At 35.5% G+C, this 24986-nt stretch overlaps 2 protein-coding genes across 2 annotated transcripts in view; one reads left to right on the top strand and one right to left on the bottom strand.

The window, feature by feature from the left end:
- The first annotated feature begins 568 nt into the window (after positions 1 to 568).
- Positions 569 to 24986, top strand: part of LOC142338712 (uncharacterized) — a 37353-nt gene continuing 12935 nt past the window's right edge. Inside the window, exons 1-5 of the mRNA XM_075388589.1 lie at positions 569 to 703; positions 1187 to 1345; positions 3444 to 3614; positions 5504 to 5619; positions 9396 to 9522. Coding sequence (XP_075244704.1) covers positions 1220 to 1345; positions 3444 to 3614; positions 5504 to 5619; positions 9396 to 9522 — 540 coding nt within the window. The 5' untranslated portion in view covers positions 569 to 703; positions 1187 to 1219. The remainder of the gene's footprint in view (positions 704 to 1186; positions 1346 to 3443; positions 3615 to 5503; positions 5620 to 9395; positions 9523 to 24986) is intronic.
- On the bottom strand, positions 11556 to 20594 carry LOC142338711 (uncharacterized). Its single transcript, XM_075388588.1, has 3 exons — positions 19855 to 20594; positions 14016 to 14637; positions 11556 to 11804 (listed from the first exon to the last, which is right to left on the bottom strand). Exons 1-3 carry the CDS (start codon positions 20570 to 20572, stop codon positions 11801 to 11803), a joined length of 1344 nt encoding a protein of 447 aa, XP_075244703.1. The 5' UTR covers positions 20573 to 20594; the 3' UTR covers positions 11556 to 11800.

Below are 24986 nucleotides of genomic sequence, written 5' to 3'. Positions count from 1 at the left end.
AGAAATAGCTCAGGAAAATTTTTTAATCCTAAATTTTGAAAGGGCCTATTGCAGTACTGTAAGTAGACACTCATTGAAGCATTGTAGTTTTATATCTAATATAAAAACTTCCCTTGAAAAGTTCCAGATTTTAACACAAACTTAATGATTAAGACGCCTTCATTTGTATGCAATTCGGATAAATCATGTTTGAAATTCAGTGTTCCTTTTTTCAGCCAATGTTTAACAGCCAGCTTGATTCTGATTGTTCGACAAATCTGTCAATTCTTATTAGCAAAAATTTCATCAGTTGGTACATCCATTACAACTGGTGTGCGACCGAGCTATTAGCTTAAATTCTCGCTTCTTCTTTGTCAAGTGAACCCCTTGTCAGACAAATTGGTAATCGTCTCGAATTTGAATGCAAACCGTCGCTGTTTTAATAAATAGTTCGTATTTAGTTGATGACTTCTTTCTAAAATGAAAAATTTGCATAAATACTTATGGGTTGCATGTTCGTGTGAGGGCTGTATAATCTGACTGAATGCATGTGTTGGTGTCTTTCAGATAGCATAAGTGTGTTCAAATTCTTTCTCTGTTTGTTTTCTACTTAAACTCTCTTTCTTTCTTCTATCTCCCTCTCTTCATCTCTCTTCTGTTTACAAGGTCTTATCTGTCCGACGCCAAACTTACTTGCAACTTTTGTCTATCAGTTATAAACACAGTGCTGTTTTTGCGTTATATTTGTGTATAATTGTAAACCTGAAATTGTCGAAATGTGTTTTTTTACTTGAAAACTTTTCTTTGCGTTTGTCGCTGTGCATTATTTAACAATTTCGAACTTGAAATTGTCGGAACGTTTTTTAACGGCGCGAAATGTGTTGTGTGAGCTTTTTCTTAATGAAAATTAAATATTTAGATTTTTCTCAGAATAAAAGCCCATAGTATTGTCCTTAAAAGTTTCTTTGGACTTTAAAACTCGGTTTGCTCAAGTTTCTTTGAACTAAAAAATCATAGAATATGCAAAATTTCTGTAGTATAGCAACGTTAAATAATTGCAATATAATTTTAATCATTTTCAATACTGACTCAAGTTAAATAGATGATATATAACTTCTAAATTCGGTGTTCAAAAAATTCCCGAACGATCATCTTAAAAAGTTCTTTTTTCTTTTGCTAAAACAGCACTGTTATGTGAAATCAAAAGATTTGAATTGAGCTTTAAATTTTGCTGTTCAAAATGGCATCATTATTGTCATCTCTGACTCATTATCTCTCATCTTTGCTTCTCTCGTCGTTTATTCTGGTTCTTCTGCTATCTGCTCAGTCGACATTGAGAGTGTCTGCCCAGGAGGATACAGAAGAGGTCTCAATACATTGTTTCCTTTTGTTTATTTTATCAGAGTATGTTTTGAATAACCCAAGACGCACTCGGAGGGTTGTCTGCTAAGATCGCGTGCGATTCTCGCAAATAACGGTTATCTGCTGAAAGAAACCAAAACTTCGATGTCTTGATCCCAAAATTTGTTTTAGGACCCAAAACTTAGGGAAGTTTTTTTTTTGCGAAATATTATAAGAAGATAAGCTTAACTTGCGCTGAAAAGATTTTTTCACTTTAACCTGAAAAGAAACAATTTTTCACTTTAACCTACGCTTGAATGTCAATTTTGATTATTTGGCCCCATATCTTGACTTTAGCTTTAACTTGAAAAGAAACAATTTTTCACTTTAACCTACGCTTGAATGTCAATTTTGATTATTTGGCCCCATATCTGCACTGAGTAACCCCAGAGACCTCGATCTAGGTATTCTTGCGTGTAGAAACAACAAAGATGATAGTTATGTACTTTTGCGTAAGTGTTCCAACCCTGCAAATTCCAAACAGTTCAACAAAAGGAACTTAAAATAACTTGATGGAATTGGTTTATATTGAAAAGCAGGGCTAGTGAAACTGAACGTACCCAGGTTCCGCTAGGTCATTTTCAGGTCTGCCCTACCATAGTAAAAACCTCTGGTCAAGTTTGCAACCTCTGGCCAATGCTCATGTTTAACAGGAGTGAAATGACTGGCTTCTTAGTCAAATTTATGGCTCGCCCAAAAATGTGGATCTTTTCGCAGTTTTGGTTGAAAATTGGTTACAATGACAAATTATAATAATTGCGCTCAAGCTTGAATCAGAGAAAATGTAACAATTAGGGTGAACGTACTTTGAGGTCAGAAAAAATAACTAGTAGAAATAGTTTATTAGTCTTACTAGTGAATCTTTTTTTCAAACTTGTTTTGTAAGCAATTATTGGTAATCGGGGGCAAAACTCACAGAGAAAAAGGGAAATTCTGTAGAAGAGGTTTCTTGTAGGATTTTTTGAGTAAAATGATATTGTCTACATTTAATTTCGGCTATTAAAATTTACTTTAGGTCTGGTGATTTTTACATCAGATTTATATATCACAATTGTTTAACTTGGCCAGAAAGGCTGACCTGAATCGCTTCGGTAAAGTTTGACCACGCTTGTTACCGAACTCCATTTTGACAGTTTAACAAAAGGAACTTACAATAACTTGATGGAATTGGTTTATATTGAAAAGCAGGGCTAGTGAAACTGAACGTAACCAGGTTCCGCTAGGTCAATTTCAGGTCTGCCCTACCCTAGTAAAAACCTCTGGTCAAGTTTGCAAAAAACTTGCAATTTGATTAAATAACTTGGGCTTGCAAAAATTTCAAATTTCACCGTCGGCAGTGAAATTTTGCAAATATTTGCACATTCGACGTTAATCCGGAAAATTTGCAAAAATTACGTTTTGACTAGTGTAACGGTGTAATTTGAGGTTTCCGTGTGTTGTAGTTTTAGTTGAAGTACGCAGTTGGGAGTGCTAATGTAGAGTCTACTTTTCAGTTAGAAGCAATCAAATAGCCTCATAGTAAAAGGAGAAAAAAAATTTTGGAGCTGCCTCAATTTTCCAATTGGATAATTTGCGGATAAGTGCTGTTTATATTTATGGACAGCTGGTTACATTATTTTACAGTACTGACCAAACTGCTGAACGATTTTATATTGCTTTTTGTCTAGAGTTTTAATGTAAGAGGTTTTCGAGTTCAAAGATTTTTTTTCGCATTTCCCAGTACCAGTTGGAAAATGGTACCTTCAACAGTCCCATTGTGACGAAAATTAGACTACGAGCATTGCATAATGTCTGTAAGGTCTAAAAATGCGCAAAAGAGGTAAGGAAGCTGAAAGAATCGAAAAAAAATTCCGGCAAACATTTGCACAAACAAAATGAAATTGACTGGGTTCTTGGTTTATAAAACATTAGCATCTGTGTTTCAAAAACACTTACCTCTGTTTTCCCTAAAAAATTATAAATGCGCCCATTTTCTATTGTGAAGAAAGAGTTTTGCTTTTAAAACGTTATTACACTTAGTCATAATCTGTCTTGAAAAGGAAACAATTCCCCCACTTCTCAAGGTGACAGATGTAAGTGGTAGTACAGTGACACCAGAGGAGGAGAATGTGAAGAACCCCTATGACAAGAGCAAGCCATTCGACAGAACTGGTCTGGCCATGACTCCTGACAACGAATGGGGGTCATACTTCAATTTGAACCAGGAAGAAGAAAGCAGGATTTTTAATATTGACGTTAGTTTCATTTAAAAGAAATTTAGATTTATTCTGCTCCCCCACCTCAGCGTAGTGGGTATATAATTTTTACGTCCCCCACCCCCCACGGGGGGGGGGGGGGAGCGTTGTACGCTCTCTAGCAGAATATAAGTTGATTAAGTACAGCTTTTCATCGAGCTTGGGTCAACCTTAGTCTAGACCTGGAATTTTTAAAAGACGGTCCGTGACCGATATCGGGCATGAAAAGACTGTCCTGGATAGATTTTTGTTATGAAAAGAGTTTGTTTAGAAATTGCTTGATCTCGACTTCAGCTGGAGCTTAAACAGCCGTTCTGGAGACTGGCTAGACAATAAAACGCGTCCTGGAATTTGGCCAGACAATAAAACGTGTCCTGTGTCCTGAAGTTTGGCTGAACTATAAATGGAATAAAAAATTTATTGCAATCTGCGTGGTCTCCATTATTAAATAATCTTGGTTTATCTTGATCCAAACTTCGAATGTTTGCTGATTATTTCTTATTGCCAGTTTTAATGTTTTCTCCAATAAAAATAAAGGGAGTCCTGGAATTTGGCTAGACAATAAAAAATGTCCTCGATTACGCTCGCAATCGTAGAAACTTCTTGTTTTCTATTTCCTAATAAATTAAAGACATATCGAGAAATTGGTTAACCATGGGTAAGATTGGAGAAAGTCGCGAGATTGCACCAGATGTTGGCGGAAGTTTTTAGTTATGCTCATTTTTGTCTATGAAAAGAATTTGGCTGGACTAATGGAAAGAGTTAGCCTTGACTTTAACAAGGGTCCTGGACCGTGTAATTTAGTTCAATATTTACCCCCACCTGGAATTATTAGGGCTTCTGATAAATTTCAGGTCTAGACAAGGAAAGCTTACCCGTGTTGACCACGATGACCCTTTCTTGGCAACCATATTCAAGCCATAGATGGAGTTTATGGTAACTTGGCGACCATAAAGCTGGCCATGCAAAAATATCAACATTGGTCGAAAAGCTCTTTAAACACCCATACATTGCACTCTGAGTGGAAAAAAACTCTTCAAGACACTTGAAAAAAATTCAAGTTCATGGTGTTTTGGGAACCATATCCAAGACCATACACATTTATGGTGCGATGTAAGACCATAAAAGTTAAAGTCAGAAAACACAAAAAAATTACGGGGAACAGGTAAATTAACACCTTCTGACTACATTAAGCCTTCCAAAAAACAAATTAGGTTACTTTTTTATTTTTTCAATTTCTTGGCAACCATATCCAAGACCATAAATATTCATGGTCTTGCTCAAGGTTGCTAAGAAAACCATGACGTCACAAATTTCTTAAAGAGTTCTGTCAAGCATGAAAAAAAATTAACTGTCTGTACGAGGCCCCTTGTCTCGAAAAAGTCATTTTTTTTTGCGTTTTGTTATTATGATTTTTGATATGATTGACTAGAGCTGCATTAAAAATGGAGATTTTTTGTCATTTTTTTCATGTGATTGTTGCCTCGAAGTTTTCATATATTAGCACAGTCTGCCACTCTTGTATAGTAGTTTTTTGGTACACTATAACTTTTACGCATTATGGCCGCTAAATTTGTTTTTCTTCTAACTAAAACAAAAGAAGTTTTCAAGAGTTTATCTGCGTTTATCATAATTTACATGTTTGAATTGGGTAACACAAATGTTTCCACTGGACAAAAAATGTAAACTGAGATTTTGCTAGCAGTCAGTTGGAAGCTTATACTATGAACAATTTACATTAGGTTGTTTTCTCTCAAATTTCTAAGAGGTGCAGATTATCAAATGTAGATGGTCAGATTATACCTTAAAAGGGGGAGTTGTTTTACGGTGGGATGGTTCCGAGAATAAGGGGGTTGCATAACGTGCCGGGGAATTTCTGTTGTTGCCAGATATTTGGAGACATGCCTCTGGGAACGAGTGAGTGTGACAGTTCTGGCATCACATTCAGCAGATACTACAAGAGTACCAAGGACCCTGCTCTCAGAATATACTCTTACTACTGTGTGTAAGTATATCTACTCTTGAAGATAAAAAATATATAATCCCAGTTTACAATCCTTGAACGCGTTGTGTGAGATCGTCAGGTCTTTCCCATTACAGCCCACAACACGGGGTTATGACGGGGAATACCCGATACTCTTCATTTTGACATAATCGAATGGCCAGATTCATAAAATCCTGTAGAGATCACATTTAGCTAGCATTACACGTTACAGCTTTCTAGTAAATTGAATCAAATTTCTTTCCGGTTGTCAAATTTTCAAGGGAACGATTTTGGAATTCAAAGTCAATCGTTGGCTAAATGTTCGCTCAAGCAATTAAAGCAATTAAGTTTGCGTTTTACGAATCTGACAGAAAATCAAACCCTTCTTCATTGAAACCCAAACCATTAAGTTCAATTGCTCTCGAACGAAGTTTGAAGCAGTTATTGTAAACTTGTTGTTCATTTTTATGAAAAACTTTATCTTGACCGATTTTGTGCTTTTCTTCTCGAACATTCTTTGACTTCTCAAGTGACTTTTTTCTCCATTTTTGAGTGATTTCAATTGCTTTCGATTCAAATCAAATTTGTTGAAAGATAAAAGCGCAGTTGAGGTACCGCTGTTGCTGAGATGCCAGAGTGGTAATTTCGAAGACGAAGGTTCAAACCCCTGTTGCGGGCAACGATTTTTTTGTGCCCTTAAAAAATTTGTAATCTACGCACAGTTTATTATATTGCCACCCCTTTTGTAGTTCGAGAGCAATTTTTCCAACGTTAGTCCAACGTTTTCCAACGTTAGTTTATGTTCTGTTCTTTTCGTGCTCATAAACAAGTTTTGTAGTAATTGTATTATTCCTGCGGCGGTCCTTTTACAACTCGAAGAGGAGTTGTTATTCTACATGTTTTTACGACTCAAACAGGAGCATTTGTGTTATAAAAAATTTTTGTCTCGAAGTTGATTATTAGTATCCTACAGATTAATTTTAGCTGAAGCAAGTATGTTAATGACTTAAACTTCAACTTCTTTCTTTTGAAACCCTCCGCGTAGTAAACATTATGTCTGACTTCCAAAACACTATTGTTTCATTAACTATTGACTTCTGTTTTCAAAATTTAGACTTTAACAGCTTCGTATTATCTGATAGATAGGAATTAGAAACTGCTGCAGTTCAAGGTCAGAGGTTAATTTGACGAGTTTTCTTTCCATAATTTTAGTCTATCCTCACTGTTTAAACTAAAGATACCCCAAACTACCTACCTAACTGCCAATACATACACCCCACTAACTAACCCCCACCGCCCTATCTACCACCAAACCCCCCAATTACATAACCGCCCTGCTTGCTTACCCCCCTTAACTATCTACGCCCCAATTACCTACTCCCTAACTTTATTCCAGGCCCTACGTGCCCCCTACCAGCCCTCACCTACACATGACCATAGTTAAGATTGTCTGACATTTTTAAAAACAATCTTGGTTCAAATAACTATTGATTTATGGGTTTCTTTTTGATGTTTTCTGATTTAACAATATATGTCACACAACTCTTTGAGCTGCTTCCTGTATTATTTTTTGGTGAAACAAGTCTGTTCCTGACTTGAATTTTGAATTTTGTTTTCGATAATTGGAATTTTACATTAGCTTAGTCACTAATGTTTTTTTTACGACTCCAAGAGGAGTAATGATGATCTGTTTTTATAGCTGCAAAACTATAAGCTGAAGATAGCTATGTAGCTATGTTGTGGTATTCCTGTTTTTTTTACTACCTGAAAAGAAGTATTGGTTTTCTTGAGATTTTTTTTTGCCGAAACTACCCTTTGTTTACGCTAAGTGAGTAATTTTGCCGTGAGAATAAATTTTTTTTGAGCGAAAAAAATTGTTTGATCATGCGCTGCGTTTAGTGAACAGTTTTTCGACTTTGAAAAGTGTTTTCGAGAAAATGACGCATATGGATACGCGTTTTCAGCCGTTTTTTTCCGGTCTATTTGGCTCATTTTTTGCCTCCAATTTGGCTTCTTGTATAATTAATTTTTGATCGACTCTGCATCAATGTGAAACCATTGGAATTGATAATAATGTTTTTCAAGAGCCAATTAATGCGTTTCGAGTGAAAAGTTGACTCATATTTTTCAATATTTACGGTTAATTTTTTTCATTAATTTCATTGTTTTCTTTAAACGGATTTTTTATTACCTCAAGAATTTTTGTTTCCTCTTATTGAGAATTTAGTTGTTTATTGGTGCTGGATGTTTGAAACCAAATGTAATTTTGTTCCATATTTCCGTTTTTAGCACTGATTTGACATTTTTGGGGCCTTTGAGTTCTGTTTCCACTCGTTAATTTTGGCAAGAATGGCTATGTTATTTTACTCAACCTGCGATCCAAAATAATACAAGGCACTCGTTTTTCTACTTCATTTTTTTCTACAAAGTTCCAAAAGTAGGAAGATGCCCACTACTTTTGATACTTTTTTACATTGTGTCGGTAGCCCCTCTATCTGACATTTGGCATTTTTTGTCTCTAGTAATTTTCTATGCTGAGTTGTTACCGTAGCTCATAGCTGTATTTACTCTGCCTTTATGAGTGGTTTTTGGTTTTTTTCAGTGGTTTTTGGTTTTTTTCAGCTATCATTTCAGTGGGTTTTGGTTTTTTTCCTCGGATATTTTTCAATTTCTTTTGTTGCCGTTTATTTAATGCAGCTTTCAGATTCTTGTTTGGATTTACAATTATAATATTTCGGACTAATATTTATAATTGAAATCGTTGATTACTTTCTGCGAAATTGTTCGGAAACGTTTCCCATTGAATTTAAATCCTTTTCCTTTGTCTTTTTCTTGATAAAGATTAATATTTGCATTTTTTGGATTCATTTTAACAAGGATATCTCTAAGGAGAGGCATTGCATGAAAAATGTGAACGTTTCAAAATGCTGAATTTTGTTAGTATACTGGATTATAAGTTGCTGATTGTGGCTGATTGGCCAAATTTATTTGGATCTAACAATCTAAAGGTTTTTTTTGTTAATTTTAACGGTTAAATTACTTTGACGCCACCTCTGTGTTGAATTTTAGAAGTTTTTTGCATAATTTTGTATCAGTTTTGGTTATAGATTGCCACTATTCTTTTGAATTGCTCTCATCGTTTTCAAAAAATTATATATTGCCCAAAAGGATATAGAATGCTCTTTTTAATTGCTCTCATCTTTTTCAAAATATTATAGATTGCCTTTGAATCGTTTTGAAAAAAATTGGGTGTTCATTTTCTCGAATCTTTTCATTTTTTAGAAGTTCACCGTCAGTCCTTTAGTTGCAAAAAGTGATCAAAGTTCGGTTGGGACCAATTTAGAAGAATGGGAACATCGTGCGTTCACACATTACAGAGCCTCTTTGTTGCATAAAATGTCGACTGGCCGTAATCTTTTTTTTAAGCCCTCGATCCCACCTAACAGGGCCAATTTGGTCCTTCTATGTACAGCAGTTGTTTCCGTTTTGTATGAATTTAAGGTCAGTCAGTGTCTCTCTGGTTGTTCTATGTAGCTCTACTAGAAGAATTGTTTTTTATTTTTTTGTGTTGCTCGTTTTTAGCCATGATGTGTAATACTTGGAATCGATTTGAAAAGAGATGATCTCTTTTGTACTCAATTTTCTTTTTCATCTGGTAGTAAATGGCCTTTGAAAGATTTTAATCCACTAAATATTCTGAATCATAGCTCAATTCAGCCCAGTATTTCAAAAGCAAGAAAACCCTGGTTTGATAAATTTCTATAAAAATATTGTTTTATTAAATCGAAAGTCTTTAGGACGAGCGACGGTTATGAACACATCCTGGCCAACGCTGAAACGAAGAAATTCCTGGAATTCAAGGACAAGTTGTCAGCTTTTGGTATTACAGACGCGGGAGGCTACGACCCTATGTTCACCATTAAGGTATGCTACTCTTTTCGAATCTTTTATCCCCCACCCCAAAGCTTAGTGGGGGGTTTCTTATGCATCCTATTTCATGCGCATGATTTATGTTCTATGTGTAGGCATAAATGTTGAAGCGGGGTACATATAACTTACGGGGAGATTAAGGTAAAAACTACGAGGATGTATAAATATTACTTCAGTTCTTATGTTAATATACATGTTTTGTAAGAGTTGAACTGTATTTTTTCAAACATTTTTCTACTCAAATATTTTCTTACTCATTTTTTTCCTACTACATAAATGTTGAAGCTGGGTAAACATAATTTAGTGTGAGATTAAGATAATAGCAATGAGGCATGATTTTGTAGCACATTTTGAAAGGTGATTGTTGTATTTTAATTTACAGTACCTCAATGACGATTGAACATTTCCTTACATTTTGTTAAAAATTCAAATTTTTAAATCAAAGTTCGTAAAAAATTTGATTTACAAAGGAAATTAACATTGGTGGTATTGTGATGCCCCATTAAATTTAGCCAGCAAGAAACTTTTCATCCACGTAGTATTTTTAGACGTAGCAGAGAGTTAAAGAACAAAACTAATAGACCAATTGTATTTTCGTCCTAGCTGGACTTTAGTGTGCGAGTCAGATTAGATGCTTTTCTTATCAAGCATCCAAATTCTGTTTATCGAGAGCTAGAGGTTCTTGAAACATAATGAGATTCTTATGCTTGTAAATTTTGAAAATCTAAACAAGTTTGTTAAGATGGAAGTATTCGTGTTGTCACTCTTTTTAATTGGTTAGAAGTTGATCCCTTTTTAATTTTTTTCTTTAATAAAGATACATTTTCTGAAGTTACTTCTTTGCTGAACTTCGTGGGTTGAAAAACTCTTCAAAGCAGAGCAGTTTTCTTCATCTTTGCATTTTTTTGAGGTTTCCAAAAATATTACTGTGATAAGTCATTTGGTTTCGCCTGTTGGGTAGGTGGTATAAAACAATTAGAGAACTACTTTTGATGCCTGATTGATTAGTTTTGAGCTACGTTTGAACTCGGATTCGCCTAATCTCTGTCCACTATTCAATCCGTACATGCACAAGTATTTCTCTAACTATAACTTCAAGTCATTCAAAGCTGTGCCGTGTTGATAAAATTGCGACTTTAGGTCGATTATTTTTCTGTACTTTTTCACGAATTTATGTACTTCAGTTTAACAAGGCAACGTTTGGTTTTGGAGAGGTTTTATTCTTCAGTTCAAAAAATATTGTGTTGAGCTATTTGCGTCGATCATTCTAGCTAGTTCCTTACATGTTGAGTGTTTCTCTTCAAAAACCGCTGAGCTGAATCGTGTAACAGCACTGCAACTTTTTTGATTTTTTTCTTGTATGCACTCAGATATACCCACACCATTTTTCCTATAAAACAGCACTCTCTCCCTGTGAGATAACCTGCTTAAGTTTAAGCTAGCAAATGCCAACTCCTTGTACGACTTTGTCTATTAAGTTCTCATTTATTCACGTCTTGATTTTCAATCTCAATTTTGTGCTTTTTTATACAACATTATTGACTCGTTTTTGACACTCTAATAATGGACTAATTAGTGTGATAAATCCAAGTAGTTCACAGTCCTCTAATAAGAATATTATTAGAATTCTTCAAAATTAATAGAAAATTTTTACGGAGATTTTGATAACTTTTTTTGTAGAAAATCGCAATTAAAAGAGCCGGCTTTTATATATACCGGTGAAGCACAAACCTATTCTGTTTGTAGGTTTTGGAAAGTTCAATTTTTTTTGTTGAACAAACGGATTGAATCGGTTCCTACCCGAAAGAAAAATTGAGGAAGCATTGTCAGTCTCAGACAGTATTTATCGCAAATATTTGCGTTTTGCTTGAGTATGTGTTGTTTTTGTCAATGAGCGTCGTTTCTGAAGCTTTGTTTTAAGCATTATGAGTTGTGACATTATTACGAATATACGCATTTTGGAAAGCTTTGTTTTCTCTTTAACCGACAATCAATGCTTGAAACGTGAAAAGTCGAAACGTGAAAAGTCGAAACTTGAAAAAGATAAACTACTATATTATTGCTAACTACTAAAACTTTCAACTATATTATTAATAGCTGCTAACACTAACTACTAATAAATATTATTTGAAAGCACCAGAGCAGAAATGTTAACAGCAATCTAAAGCCATATAAAATAGATAATTAATGCTGCTAACAGGTAACAGTTGAAGCGAGCAGTAGAAATTGAAGCAAAGTTTTAAATGGCTTGGTAGGTTGAGCGAAGCCTCTATCAGCTATGTATCCAGATAATCCAATTAGCAAAATTTAGCACTGAGCAGATAGAAAAATTTATCAGTTTCTCTGTTTTTGTCTAAAACTTGAAACACTCTTGTGCTACTTTTAAAACAAGACATCCTGAGCGCCAGATTGTACAACGCCAGATTTTCTTGAGTCAAAAACAGTTTCGACTTAAGAAAGTTGCTGATCTTGTTTTGAAAATGCGTTCAAAGCTGAAGCGTACCCGTATCTCCAAATCGGTACTGGGCTTTTATAAATGCAATTCCTCATCATTACTGTATTCTAGACTGATTCATGTCACTTTTTTTTTTACTTGTCAGACTTGCGTTCAGTGTGATTTTACAATGGTCAGACTTGGGACAAGTGCGAAAATAAAGTTCAGTACGGGTATCGAACCGACCATCTACCTCTACCTAGACTTTCGTTCTTCTTCGTGCGCCACCATGGCTGTTGGAGTTTTGTCTTTTGCACCGTTAATATACGCTTGAAAGAAGCAAATTTCAAGCAGGAAAGCGAGAAAAATAAAATAGATGGGAATTTTGCATTTACAATCGCCCAGTACTGATTTACACTTGGAGTTTGGTACAGGTGCACCAGAACTTGAAACACTAGTGCAATTTTCAATTTTTTAGATCTGGATGGCGACATTTTACAATGCTGGATTTTTCCATATACAGTGTCAAATTTAAAAACTGTGGGCATTTTAAAACCTACAAATTGTGTGTTTAAAGCAATATTACGTGACTCGACCGAGGTCACTTTGCAATGTGATTTGTATCCCGAACCACTACGTAGTTTTTGACGAATATCAGATTTTTTTAAGTTGAGTATTCAGAGTAACGTAACCTATGCTTATGCTGCTGCTTGGAGCAAGCGACGTTTTGGTTAGCAAAGCTTAGCAAGTAAAACATAAACACTTCGAATCCCGGAGAAGTTTTCTTATGTAACAAAATCAACGGATAAGAAAGTGGAAAGTATTCCCTAATTTTGTTGCTGTTGTGGAGTTTACTCTGCTAATTGACAATTTTTGATATTTCGATTGTTATATGTTAAATTGTGGGCTCACATATTGAAAAAAAAATTTTTTGCCATCTTGCCCCCCTCCCATCAGCTGTGGTTATATGGCTAATTGCCCCCACTCCAACCCATTACGGTAAATATACCATGAGGTGGCTATTTTTTCGAAAAATGCAAGCTATAATGAAAAAGACCAAAAATTTCAACCGTAGTTTCTAAAGTGCAAAACGAGATCTTTGAATTGCCACCCAGGTAGAGGAAAAAAATAAGCATTGCTGTGAATAAAAAATATTTACTGCAAATGGACATCATCGTTGAGCTTACGCTGTTTTTTTACGGTGAAATATCTCCTGCTTACCTCCGACCACTTTCACTTCTCCACCTGTTATTTAATTTTATGATGTTTCTTTTGAAGTTAAATCAGATTCACCTCAGGTTATGGAAAACATATGCGTTAAAATTTTGTAAGCATCGATGTTTTAAGCTGTGAAAATTGTTATTTTCACCGCTTAAGCCGTGAAAAGCAATTTCACGAGTAGCGGTAAAAAAAAATTCACTGCTAAAAACTTTAAATCTTACAAAAATGCACCGCATAAAGATTAACAGTATTTTTTAACGGTGAATTGACGTAAGATGTTCGGTTTTTAGCTGTGAATATTTAATTTTCACAGCGTTCAGTGCTAAAAACCTCAATTCGTACAGTCATTCAGCGTATTTACCACATTTCTTACAATTTTTAGTGATTTTTAGCGTTGACGACTCGATCCGTGCAAGATTTTGAAGCTGTTGAACTGTGATTAGTGTATGGTAGAATTTGGTTCTTATAATTCTGAAAGAAATGTATGCTGTCTGCGTATTTTATATATAACGTGTTTATAATATGAGTTTAAAGTGAATGTTGTACAAATTAGTGAGCGAGTTAAAAGGTCAAAGTTTAAATTAAAAATGGGGAAAAAGCGAAATGTGGCGAAATGGAAAAAATGAAATGTGGCCACAGGAAAAAGCATTGAGTTTAGTTGGCCAAATAATTGCTCAATTGAATGTTTTGACATTTTTCGAACGTTCGGATATTTGAACTTTATGGGACAGACTATTTGTTCAAGCTTTTTGTATGATCTGAAAAATCAACTGTTTTAAGCAAGCGTGACAAGCTAAATTTTGCGCTGCAAGTTATATTTTTCGATATTTACGATTCAGTATTTAAGCTGCTTATGTTAGTTTCGTTTGTATCCAAATTGATAACGAGATCCGGCAAGTTTGTTTTCTGGACCCCGCAACAGCAGCAGACCCATTTACTTAATCGTTTCATCACTTTTCGTACCTTCTTTCTGACGTACAAATTGCTGGAAGCATACAGACACGGGTTGATCAGAAATACAAGACCGTAGAGTGTCTGTGAGATCCAAAAGCCGATGTCGAATACCTCCGAGGTTTTGTCCATAATTAGGAGATACCAGAAGGCTGCAGCGTTGAAAAGCGAGGTCGGCAGGGCAACAATTATGAACACCAAGCCCACATAGAAGAACGATACTGTTATAGTTTTTTGGTATTTTGTTTGCTGGCGCTGCTCTTGTGTTTGTTGTAAATTCTCGTTTTTTCCAACGTTTGTTTTTCTGTTTTTCTTCGTTTTTGATTTGTTTTGATCACTGTTCTGAGAAGAACCAATTGACGAGACGCTTGAGAAATCACTGGCTACACTCATTGATTGAATTGAGCTTGAGTCATTATCAGTAAACGGGCTGATCGTATTTACAGGTCCATTAGTGATTTGTATCGAAGATGAGCCGTCGGATGTATCGGGATGATTTTCATCTAGAAAACAGCAATCTATTCTTTTCTAAACTATTTGTTTGGATAGTTTTACCCTAGCCAGTTTAGCTCGGTTTTTTTATCCCAAAAAGTTGCTAAACGTTTTTTTTTTTCTGTAAATGGTTATATAAGTTAGGAAGGAAAAATTATTTTACAAATCTCTCAGCTGTTTTATTTAAAAACGTGTTATTATCTCCACATCAAAAAAGCGAAGATTGTTTGTTTGAGATGCCGCTTTTCAAGTTTTTAAACTTGGTTATTATTAATTGCTGTTCTGAGTTCGAAAAATTTGAAGATTATAGTAGTCGCCCGGACCCGAGTGTCATAGACTTTCAGTACTGAACCCGTATTTTCCAGCAGTAAATCGACAATTCAGTACTGAATCAGAGTGACATAAGAGTACTTTAGTGTGTGCAGTAAAAACTAGAAAGGCATTTTTTAAAATGCAAATATGCTTTAAATCATGTTTCGAGTTTTTCATAATGTTCATTGAATCTTCAAAAAAAAAAATTGAAATTTTCGAATCGAACTTTAAATTTTCGGTTTAGAATGAAGATGATTTTTTGAAGATTCTGGCATTCCTATTGGATTAGGCCATTCAGAATATCCATTCAGACTTAGCTAGATAGCCATCATGTGTTTTGTTTTGGAATTTTTGTCCTTGTCTGTTTTTGTTCTAGAATAGTCTTTCGCTCGCTTGAGTGATCTGACTTGACGTCAAAAGAGCTGTTATAAACTGGTAAAACCCGAGGGAATTAAGTCTCTGCGTAGCTCATTTTCTGCTTAAGCCCTAAATGTATGCATCGCTGGAGCTGCCGGGGAAGCAGAACTTCCCGAGTCGAGATAGGGTTTTAATGTTGCAAGATCTTGGGTTCTTCTGGGAAACTAGGGTTCATCGTGGTTTGAAGGGCATAGTTTGATTTTTGATAGGCATTGAAACCCCCTGTACGCCAAAAATTCATCTGAATTCTCACCACACTACCCTCTACACACGCGCATACAACCCCTCCTTATAAACCGATGATGCTGGCTTTCATAAGCTTAAGTTAGCTAGCTATACAACCAAAGCCAACACGACGCTCGAGCGCAATCCGTCCGACTCTTTTTGGCTTGCGTTTTAGATCCACAGTTGGCCAAAATCAGTGACCTAAAATTGAGTTTGAAGATCTTTTCACTCAAGTTATTTTTACCTTTAAAAAACGGAACCACTAATTTTGATTTTTAACATTGTACTAATTTTATATATAACACTTTAAACTTGTAATATTTAACCCCTGGGTTATATTTTAAATTTACTAGTTTTTTTTAAAAAAAATCGAAGCACGAGATCTGATTTCAACAGTTTAAAAAAATGCAATTTTCACAAAATCCACTTGCAGCATTTTTGCAGCAATTTTTGATGGCCGCTCTAATAAAATTGATCTACCTACCCGATAGCAAACACGTCTGTATGAAGTTTGTTTCCTGAACTGCTTCCACTGATAATTTGTTTTTGGATATTTTTGATTCAAGGCTAACTTCTTCCCTGAAAAGATCTCGGACTGTTTTATACAAAGATTTACATAATCCAAATTTTCTTCCTGGATTAAATTTATTGTATAATTTTGTGTAGATAAAATATATAAAAACTGTATTGACGATAACTAAAACAAGTTGAAATTGGGGCCATAAATAGAGAACAAAATAATCGACACTAAGTAGTGCTTTATCATGAAATGTTATATTTTCGTGACATCTTTCATGACTTTCCCTGAAAGTCTTAAGTTTCCTGACATATTTTGGCTTAAAATCAAAATGAATATCCCACACATAATTCCGAGGGTCAAATTCTGTTTTGTAATCGTAGTAACTTCTCTCCGTGTAATATGTTTCACAAAAGTGCTCAACCGACTTTTCGACTACTTTTGCTATGAACAAAACATAAGACGATGCTATGAACAAAGCAACAGTAACCAAAGTGATTCCCAAAAACCCGAGGAAAATAAACCGCTTCTTAAACCACATTTTATACTTTAGAGGCCTAACTGCAGCGACATACCTATTAAACGCCATAAGAACCAACATAACCAACGAAAAGAAAATCAAAATTTGCAAACAAAATTGAACCTTCATGAACCAATCGGGGTCTAGGAAATAGAAAGGAACGCACAAACCCAAACCATGCAATCCTTCTATCATTAGGTTGGGCAAAACTAAACAGTCGGAGGGCGATTTTTTCTTTTTCATCGCAAAAATTGAAAAAATAATAAAGTTAAACGCAAAAACCAACATTCCAATTATTAGCCTAAATAGATAAAGAATGTCAAATACTAGGTATTCAAATTCAGCCATTTTGGAGAGTTCAAGTTGAGTTTAACAAAATATCACGTGCCAGGAAAACCAATCAGTTATTTCGTTAATTTGTAAATAAACGAATATTTTGTGTGCGTGTGTATTATTTGATTTTCGATAGCAGCGCGAAAAAATTGACAGCAAAAGTGAGACAGTAATATGCATCAGTCGATAAAAAAAAGATTGCCTAAAGCTTCCGATGTCTTACACGCCACATTTAATGATTTAATTTTGCAATGAAAAAAAGAGGTCTACTACATGTAAGCATGTAGTGCTTCCTGTCTTCCACACGCACTATCTCCGACCGTATAAATATGGAAATAATTTTAATTGGAATGGGGAATTTTATTCCAGGGTAGAGAAATGTCTACTGCGTTAGTTTTATGCAGATGTTTATGAGGACAAAATTTGAACCAAATTCTAAGTTGATTTGACTAACAGAATGTCGTTAGCAGTTTCAACGTTTTCCGCAAATACATCAAGAATATGCGCAGGTACATATTTCTAAGTTTAAAGATCTATCACCCCCCCCCCCCAAAAAAAAAGCTCCCACTGAAAATCTCTTTGTTTCAATATGTAAGAGTGAATAATTGCTCCATTAAAGATCTCAATTATTTCACATTTTTCTGGTGGTTTTTTGATTGGTAGCCCAGACTTGTCTGTTAATTAGTCTCAAACGAACTGTGCAGCAATTATATTACGCCTCCTGCCCTGCTTCTCTTACAGTTTTTGATCAACTGTGATTTTTCGTTCTGCCCTAGTCAAACTCCGACGCTTATCTTGCAAGATTATTGCAAATGACCCTTATCTTGCAAAATTAACCATCCGGACGCCTATCGTGCAAGAACCTTGCTAGATCTTGCAAGATAGACGTCGAAAAATGTTCAAGAAAAAAATAAAATTCTTTCCTATCAACTCAAAGATCATTTTCTCTTATCAGTTCAGACCGTCGAAGGGAGCTCTCTGTTCAAAACAGAAACTTCCATATCATTTCTGCCTTCAAAAACAAGTTTGAAAATCTCATTTCCGGAAAAATAGATCAATGATCGTTTAAATGGATCATTCTGTTTACAACAAGTGTGAGTCACTTGTTAAGCACTAAAAGGGTCATAAAAAAGTATCCAGAGCGTTCCAGCTTATGATTTATAATGTTTTAATCGACTTTTTGTTCTGTAAACAAGACTTTTCTGTGATTCTTTCACTTTGACTCATTAATAGGTAGCAAGGACCCAAAACTCCAAAAGTCAGTATTCAATTGTGAGAGAAAAAAACACATAGTCCCGCAATATAGCCAATCATACGTCTTTCGTTGTCTCATGAGAAACGGGATAAATCATAAATTGGTAATGCCCGAGGGCATTAAGTCGCTCCGCGGTTTTGTAAAAGCCTCACTAGTCCGTGTGAGCACCGAAAGTGTTGCCGAAACTGCTGAGCACCCTATTGATCTTAAAATTCATATCTTGCAAAAATCTTGCAAATAACCTTGAAAGGGCATAAATACTACTTCCATTCTGTATGCAACATTCTTCCAAGATTTGAATCATTTTTGCAAGAATCTTGTAAGAATTTGAATCAACTTGCAAGTGTCTTGCAATGTTTTGAATTCTTAGATGATATTTTTTATCGGCAATTGGTTGAGCTGAATTAGTTAACCAACTGTCGGAAAATCTAATTAAGTCGAATTAAAAACCGTTTGTTAGATTTTCCAGCATGCTATTTGCTGTTCTTTCCTTTATCATTATATTCGCTCCTTTATCATTACAGGCTTGGGACTGGCAGTGGCGCAGTTACTGAAATAAACTAATTACTAACCGCAGTTATTAACGATTAATGTTTAATGTTTTGGGCAAGATTCATTTGTTACAAAATTTGTAAAAGAATCTTTCTGGAGTTAATCCGGTTATGATTAAGTAAGGCATAAGTTCATGATGTGATTAATTGCTCTTGAACGAAATTCATAGCAATTATTGTAAACGTGTTGCCTTTTAGGCAAATTATTCTCTTGAGCATTTTGCGCTTTTCTTCTAGAACATTCTTGGACTTCTCAAGTGATTTTTTCTCGCTTTCGCTCTTTATTTTTGATTGATCTCTTTTGCTCTCACTCTGAAGTAATGCTTGTTGCAAATATAACATCGTTATAGCATATCTACATTAAGGGCCTGCTAGAGCAGTGGGCATTGCATCTGGTGATAGATTGGGCGGTCTATGGTTCGAATCCAGGCGTGGGCAATTTTTTCTACCCGCCTGTCGTTCGAGAGCAATTTTTCCGACATTATTCGTTTTATGTTTTACAATTCTTGTATTTTTGAACCCCCCCACCAGCACACACACACACACACTCACACACACACACACACACACACGCACACACACACACAAAGCCACTGATAATTTATGTAGGTGTAAGTTAAGATGCAAATGACAAATTAAGTAATTTTTATATCCGCTCCCCGCGTTTGCCCTCGTTGTGCCTTGCTGCCTTATCACCCATTCAGGCTCTAGCCTGTAAAGATTTAAGGTAGCAGTAAACAATTGATTTCTCTAAGTGGGGTCCGTTCACAAAGAAGCGATTCAACAAATATTTGTTGCTGTTGAAATCAAAAAAGTTTGACGGCTGGGCTTGAGTAATATTTTCTGGTCATTGGCCCTCAATTTACATGTAACCATTTTGTTTTCGTCATCCTGAAATAATTAGTTAGAATCTTCAGTTAAAGCCTTTGGATTTTATTATTCCAAATTTTCATAATATTAATAATTTTGATTCTTGAAAAAATTTTCAAGACTATCAAAATCATTAGTTTGTTTCAAGACAAGGTGTCATAATGCTTGCAATATTTTATCTGTCAGCGATAAGATTGCTGCCTTGTTCAATTTTAATTTGTAAAGTACCTGTATGTTCTGAAGTTGTTTGCCCATTGTCTGAGATGGTCGTTTCTTGAAACAGCTTTAATGCATCTTTGCTTGGCTTAGTTGTTTTCCTTTTTGCAACGTCATCATTTCGGAAAACTTTCATAACTGTCATGAAAAACTTACGAAAGTGAGTTTTTGATCTTCTTATTTCGAATTGGCCAGAGATTCTTTTGTAGACAAAACACATGAAAATTGTGTTGCAGATTACAAGAAGGAGCTGAAATTGAGGCCACAGGTAAAAAACAAAGTAATTGACGTATAAAAAGGCTCGTTTAGTAGATTTTTCCCTGGCATAACAATTCTGGCGTATTTTATATTCATAATTACAATAAAGTTCCCATGACCTCAGCTTCCAACCTGTCGGAACACAAATCTTCTCGTAATAAGTTTCGCAATAATGCTCGATTGACTTGTCGACAACTTTTGCAACAAATAGAGCATACGCGACTGCCGAGAATAAAGCCACAGTAATCAAGGTAATCGCCAAAAAACTGAATAAAATTCTGCCCTTGTTAAACCATAACTTGTATTTCATGGGCCTTATAGCAGCCACATATCTGTTTAATGTCATCAAAATCAGCATTACCAAAGAAAAGAAGATGAATGTTTGGAAACAAAGTTGTCCTTTCAACATAAAGTTAGAATTTATCAGATAAAACGGTATGCACATGGCTAAACCGTGCAATGCGTCGATCATCAAATTTGGTAAAATTAAAAAATCGGAGGGAAATTTCTCCTTTTTGGTAGCAAAAATTGTAAAAATAAAAAAATTGGCAATGAAAACCAAAGTGCCAATTATTAACTTAAAAGCGTAAAGGACGTGAAATATCAGATCTCGGATCTCGCTCGACATTTTGAACTAGTTTTTATTTCGTTTGAAGCAAATGTAGAAACAGGAAAACGTTTCAGCGGTTGTTAGCCCAGATTATTAAGTAAGTGTTTGTCAAGGGTTTAAGGGTTTGTTTTGTCCGCCCACCATGTCTGAGATTCTGTTTATTTTATCTGCCCAAGTAAAGGTTAAGCATCTCATAAACAACATAACAGGGCTAAGACAGTCAATCAAAAGCATAAATAAATAATGGAATTTATTAAATTGAACCCAATGATTCGAGTCCAGAAGGCTAAAATCTGTGAACTTGGGGGGGGGGCATAAGTAAGGCATAAGTTCATGATGTGATTAATTGCTCTTGAACGAAATTCATAGCAATTATTGTAAACGTGTTGCCTTTTAGGCAATTTATTCTCTTGAGCATTTTGCGCTTTTCTTCTAGAACATTCTTGGACTTCTCAAGTGATTTTTTCTCGCTTTCGCTCTTTATTTTTGATTGATCTCTTTTGCTCTCACTCTGAAGTAATGCTTGTTGCAAATATAACATCGTTATAGCATATCTACATTAAGGGCCTGCTAGAGCAGTGGGCATTGCATCTGGTGATAGATTGGGCGGTCTATGGTTCGAATCCAGGCGTGGGCAATTTTTTCTACCCGCCTGTCGTTCGAGAGCAATTTTTCCGACATTGTTCGTTTTATGTTTTACAATTCTTGTATTTTTGATCCCCCCCACCAGCACACACACACACACACACACACACACACACACACACACACGCACACACACACACAAAGCCACTGATAATTTATGTAGGTGTAAGTTAAGATGCAAATGACAAATTAAGTAATTTTTATATCCGCTCCCCGCGTTTGCCCTCGTTGTGCCTTGCTGCCTTATCACCCATTCAGGCTCTAGCCTGTAAAGATTTAAGGTAGCAGTAAACAATTGATTTCTCTAAGTGGGGTCCGTTCACAAAGAAGCGATTCAACAAATATTTGTTGCTGTTGAAATCAAAAAAGTTTGACGGCTGGGCTTGAGTAATATTTTCTGGTCATTGGCCCTCAATTTACATGTAACCATTTTGTTTTCGTCATCCTGAAATAATTAGTTAGAATCTTCAGTTAAAGCCTTTGGATTTTATTATTCCAAATTTTCATAATATTAATAATTTTGATTCTTGAAAAAATTTTCAAGACTATCAAAATCATTAGTTTGTTTCAAGACAAGGTGTCATAATGCTTGCAATATTTTATCTGTCAGCGATAAGATTGCTGCCTTGTTCAATTTTAATTTGTAAAGTACCTGTATGTTCTGAAGTTGTTTGCCCATTGTCTGAGATGGTCGTTTCTTGAAACAGCTTTAATGCATCTTTGCTTGGCTTAGTTGTTTTCCTTTTTGCAACGTCATCATTTCGGAAAACTTTCATAACTGTCATGAAAAACTTACGAAAGTGAGTTTTTGATCTTCTTATTTCGAATTGGCCAGAGATTCTTTTGTAGACAAAACACATGAAAATTGTGTTGCAGATTACAAGAAGGAGCTGAAATTGAGGCCACAGGTAAAAAACAAAGTAATTGACGTTTAAAAAGGCTCGTTTTGTAGATTTTTCCCTGGCATAACAATTCTGGCGTATTTTATATTCATAATTACAATAAAGTTCCCATGACCTCAGCTTCCAACCTGTCGGAACACAAATCTTCTCGTAATAAGTTTCGCAATAATGCTCGATTGACTTGTCGACAACTTTTGCAACAAATAGAGCATACGCGACTGCCGAGAATAAAGCCACAGTAATCAAGGTAATCGCCAAAAAACTGAATAAAATTCTGCCCTTGTTAAACCATAACTTGTATTTCATGGGCCTTATAGCAGCCACATATCTGTTTAATGTCATCAAAATCAGCATTACCAAAGAAAAGAAGATGAATGTTTGGAAACAAAGTTGTCCTTTCAACATAAAGTTAGAATTTATCAGATAAAACGGTATGCACATGGCTAAACCGTGCAATGCGTCGATCATCAAATTTGGTAAAATTAAAAAATCGGAGGGAAATTTCTCCTTTTTGGTAGCAAAAATTGTAAAAATAAAAATATTGGCAATGAAAACCAAAGTGCCAATTATTAACTTAAAAGCGTAAAGAACGTGAAATATCAGCTCTCGGATCTCGTTCGACATTTTGAACTAGTTTTTAATTCTTTTGAAGCAAATATAGAAACAGGAAAACGTTTCACCAGTTGTTAGCCTAGATTATTAAGTGTGTTTGTCAAGGGTTTAAGAGTTTGTTTTGCCCGCCCACCATGTCTGAGATTCTGTTTACTTTATCTACCTAAGTAAATGTTTTGCATCTCACAAACAACATAAGGAAAGGAGGGCTAAGACAGTCAATCAAAAGCAAAATTTAATAATGGAATTTATTAAATTGAACCCAATAATTCGAGTCCAGAAGGCTAAAATCTGTGAACTTGGGGGGGGGGGGGGGGGGGGGTAAATCTATGCGAACAAAATTATATGGATTTATTCAAGCAATTTGACAGTTTGGCAAAAGTCTGTGCCAGAAGGCAAAAGTCTGTGCATTAGAGGGGTGGGGGGGGGGGCTCTATCGATTTATTTTAGCTTTACTATCGATTTATTTATTTTCTTTTGTTTTTACATGTATAACTATTACAACGGTTTTATGTCTCTGAGCGCTTTTTGTATCTCGAAGTTTGTCGAAAGTTCACAAAAGTTGACTCAATTCCAGTTTCCGTTAAATTTACTGAGAAAGTTATTTAGCCAAAGTTATCTTTTCAAATAACTTTTGCGGGCATTACATGTAGATCGGTAGACTGCAATAGACTTGCCAAAGCTTGGATTAAGACTTACTTTGTGTACTGTAAAAAGTGACCTATGTAAAGAAAACTAGTGGACTAGTTTCTGAACCAGTTTCCAAAAATACTGACTCGGTGGTCGCGTTCACATAATCAAATAACAAGTTTTCCCCAGATTGGCGGGGTAGGGGCCCTGCCAGATAGTATTCCTTTAACGAAGGATCCAGGGTGCAAAAACTTTTACGATCTCGGAAACTTGATGGTAACTTTTGATGAGACTTTGCATGCGGTCCTGAAATGGTGAGAAAATGATAAGTCAATGAGGTCACATCTCACAAATATGCTTGTGAGAAAAAGATATTGCCGGTTGGTGGGGGGGGGGGGGGGGGGGGGGGGGGTCAAAAAACGACTTTTTGAGAAAAGTCATCCCCGCTCGCAATTTTTTTCAATAGTTTCAACTTTTTTGTGTAGTTCGATCAATCACAGGTAGGAGTGTCTTAGCGCGGAGAGAAGTTGGAAGTCACAGAAGTGAAAATTTTTCAAAAAGTCGTGATTTTTGACCATTTTTTCGTGATTTTTGAATTTTCTCGGAAATGATTGACTTTTGACCTTTGACCTCCATGATAAAAGTTAAAAAATAGTGGGGGTTACAGAAGTGTAGTTTTGGGATAGGAGCACTCTAAATGTCATTTTCGATCAACGATTTTTTGACGGTTAGGGGCACAAGGGCCCTTTTCTAAAAGAGTTTACTGCTAAGCTAATAGAGCTATTGATGTTCTGCAAAGTGCAGTCGGTCATCCCAGTAGTTAGTAAAGCACGCGAGTGATGAAAAAAGCAAAAAATTAAAAGTTTTTGAAAAATTTGAAATTATTTTTTGCAATTTTTGACCGAGTTTTTAGAAAATTTGACCAAAAAACGCTTAAGTCCGAAATAATTCAAACTTTCGAAAAAGTGGTTTTTGATGTCAAAGACGTGCATCCCGGGCAAAAATTACTACTGGCTGCTATTTTTTGGCCAAAATCAAAGAGAATACGCTTTTTTGAAAGTTTTGAAATTTTTGCAATCTTATGATTTTTTCACTATAAGGTAAAATCAGGACTGGCTGAGGGGCTTGCCCCTGAAGACAGTCCCTACATTAAACAGAAAGACAGGACAGTGCAGTTCCCCAAAAAATCAACCCGAGCCGGAACGGCTCGGCCAGATAGAGTTTGATGATATAACAAAAAGACCGAATTTTGTCTGTTCTTCACTTTACTTTGAATGATAAGCCTATGAGATTTTTTGTTATAAAGTCGGCATTAACCGCATTTTGGCATACCCAAACTACTGCGAGCGGCAAACACCTGACCCAGTTTGACCGGTTGCCGAGAGGCGAAACTCCTGACCGCTCTAGGTTATGATAGACTTCTAATTATTTGCTCAATTACGTTCTTTTCTTTTTCGTGTTTGTGTTAATCTTAATTGTTCCCTCAT

The sequence above is a fragment of the Convolutriloba macropyga genome, chromosome 4 (genome assembly GCF_964194025.1).
Source record: "Convolutriloba macropyga chromosome 4, txConMacr16.3, whole genome shotgun sequence".
Lineage (NCBI taxonomy): Eukaryota > Metazoa > Xenacoelomorpha > Acoela > Convolutidae > Convolutriloba > Convolutriloba macropyga.
The sequence above is the reverse complement of the archived record's forward strand: the minus strand, read 5'-3'. Positions and strand labels throughout refer to the sequence as shown.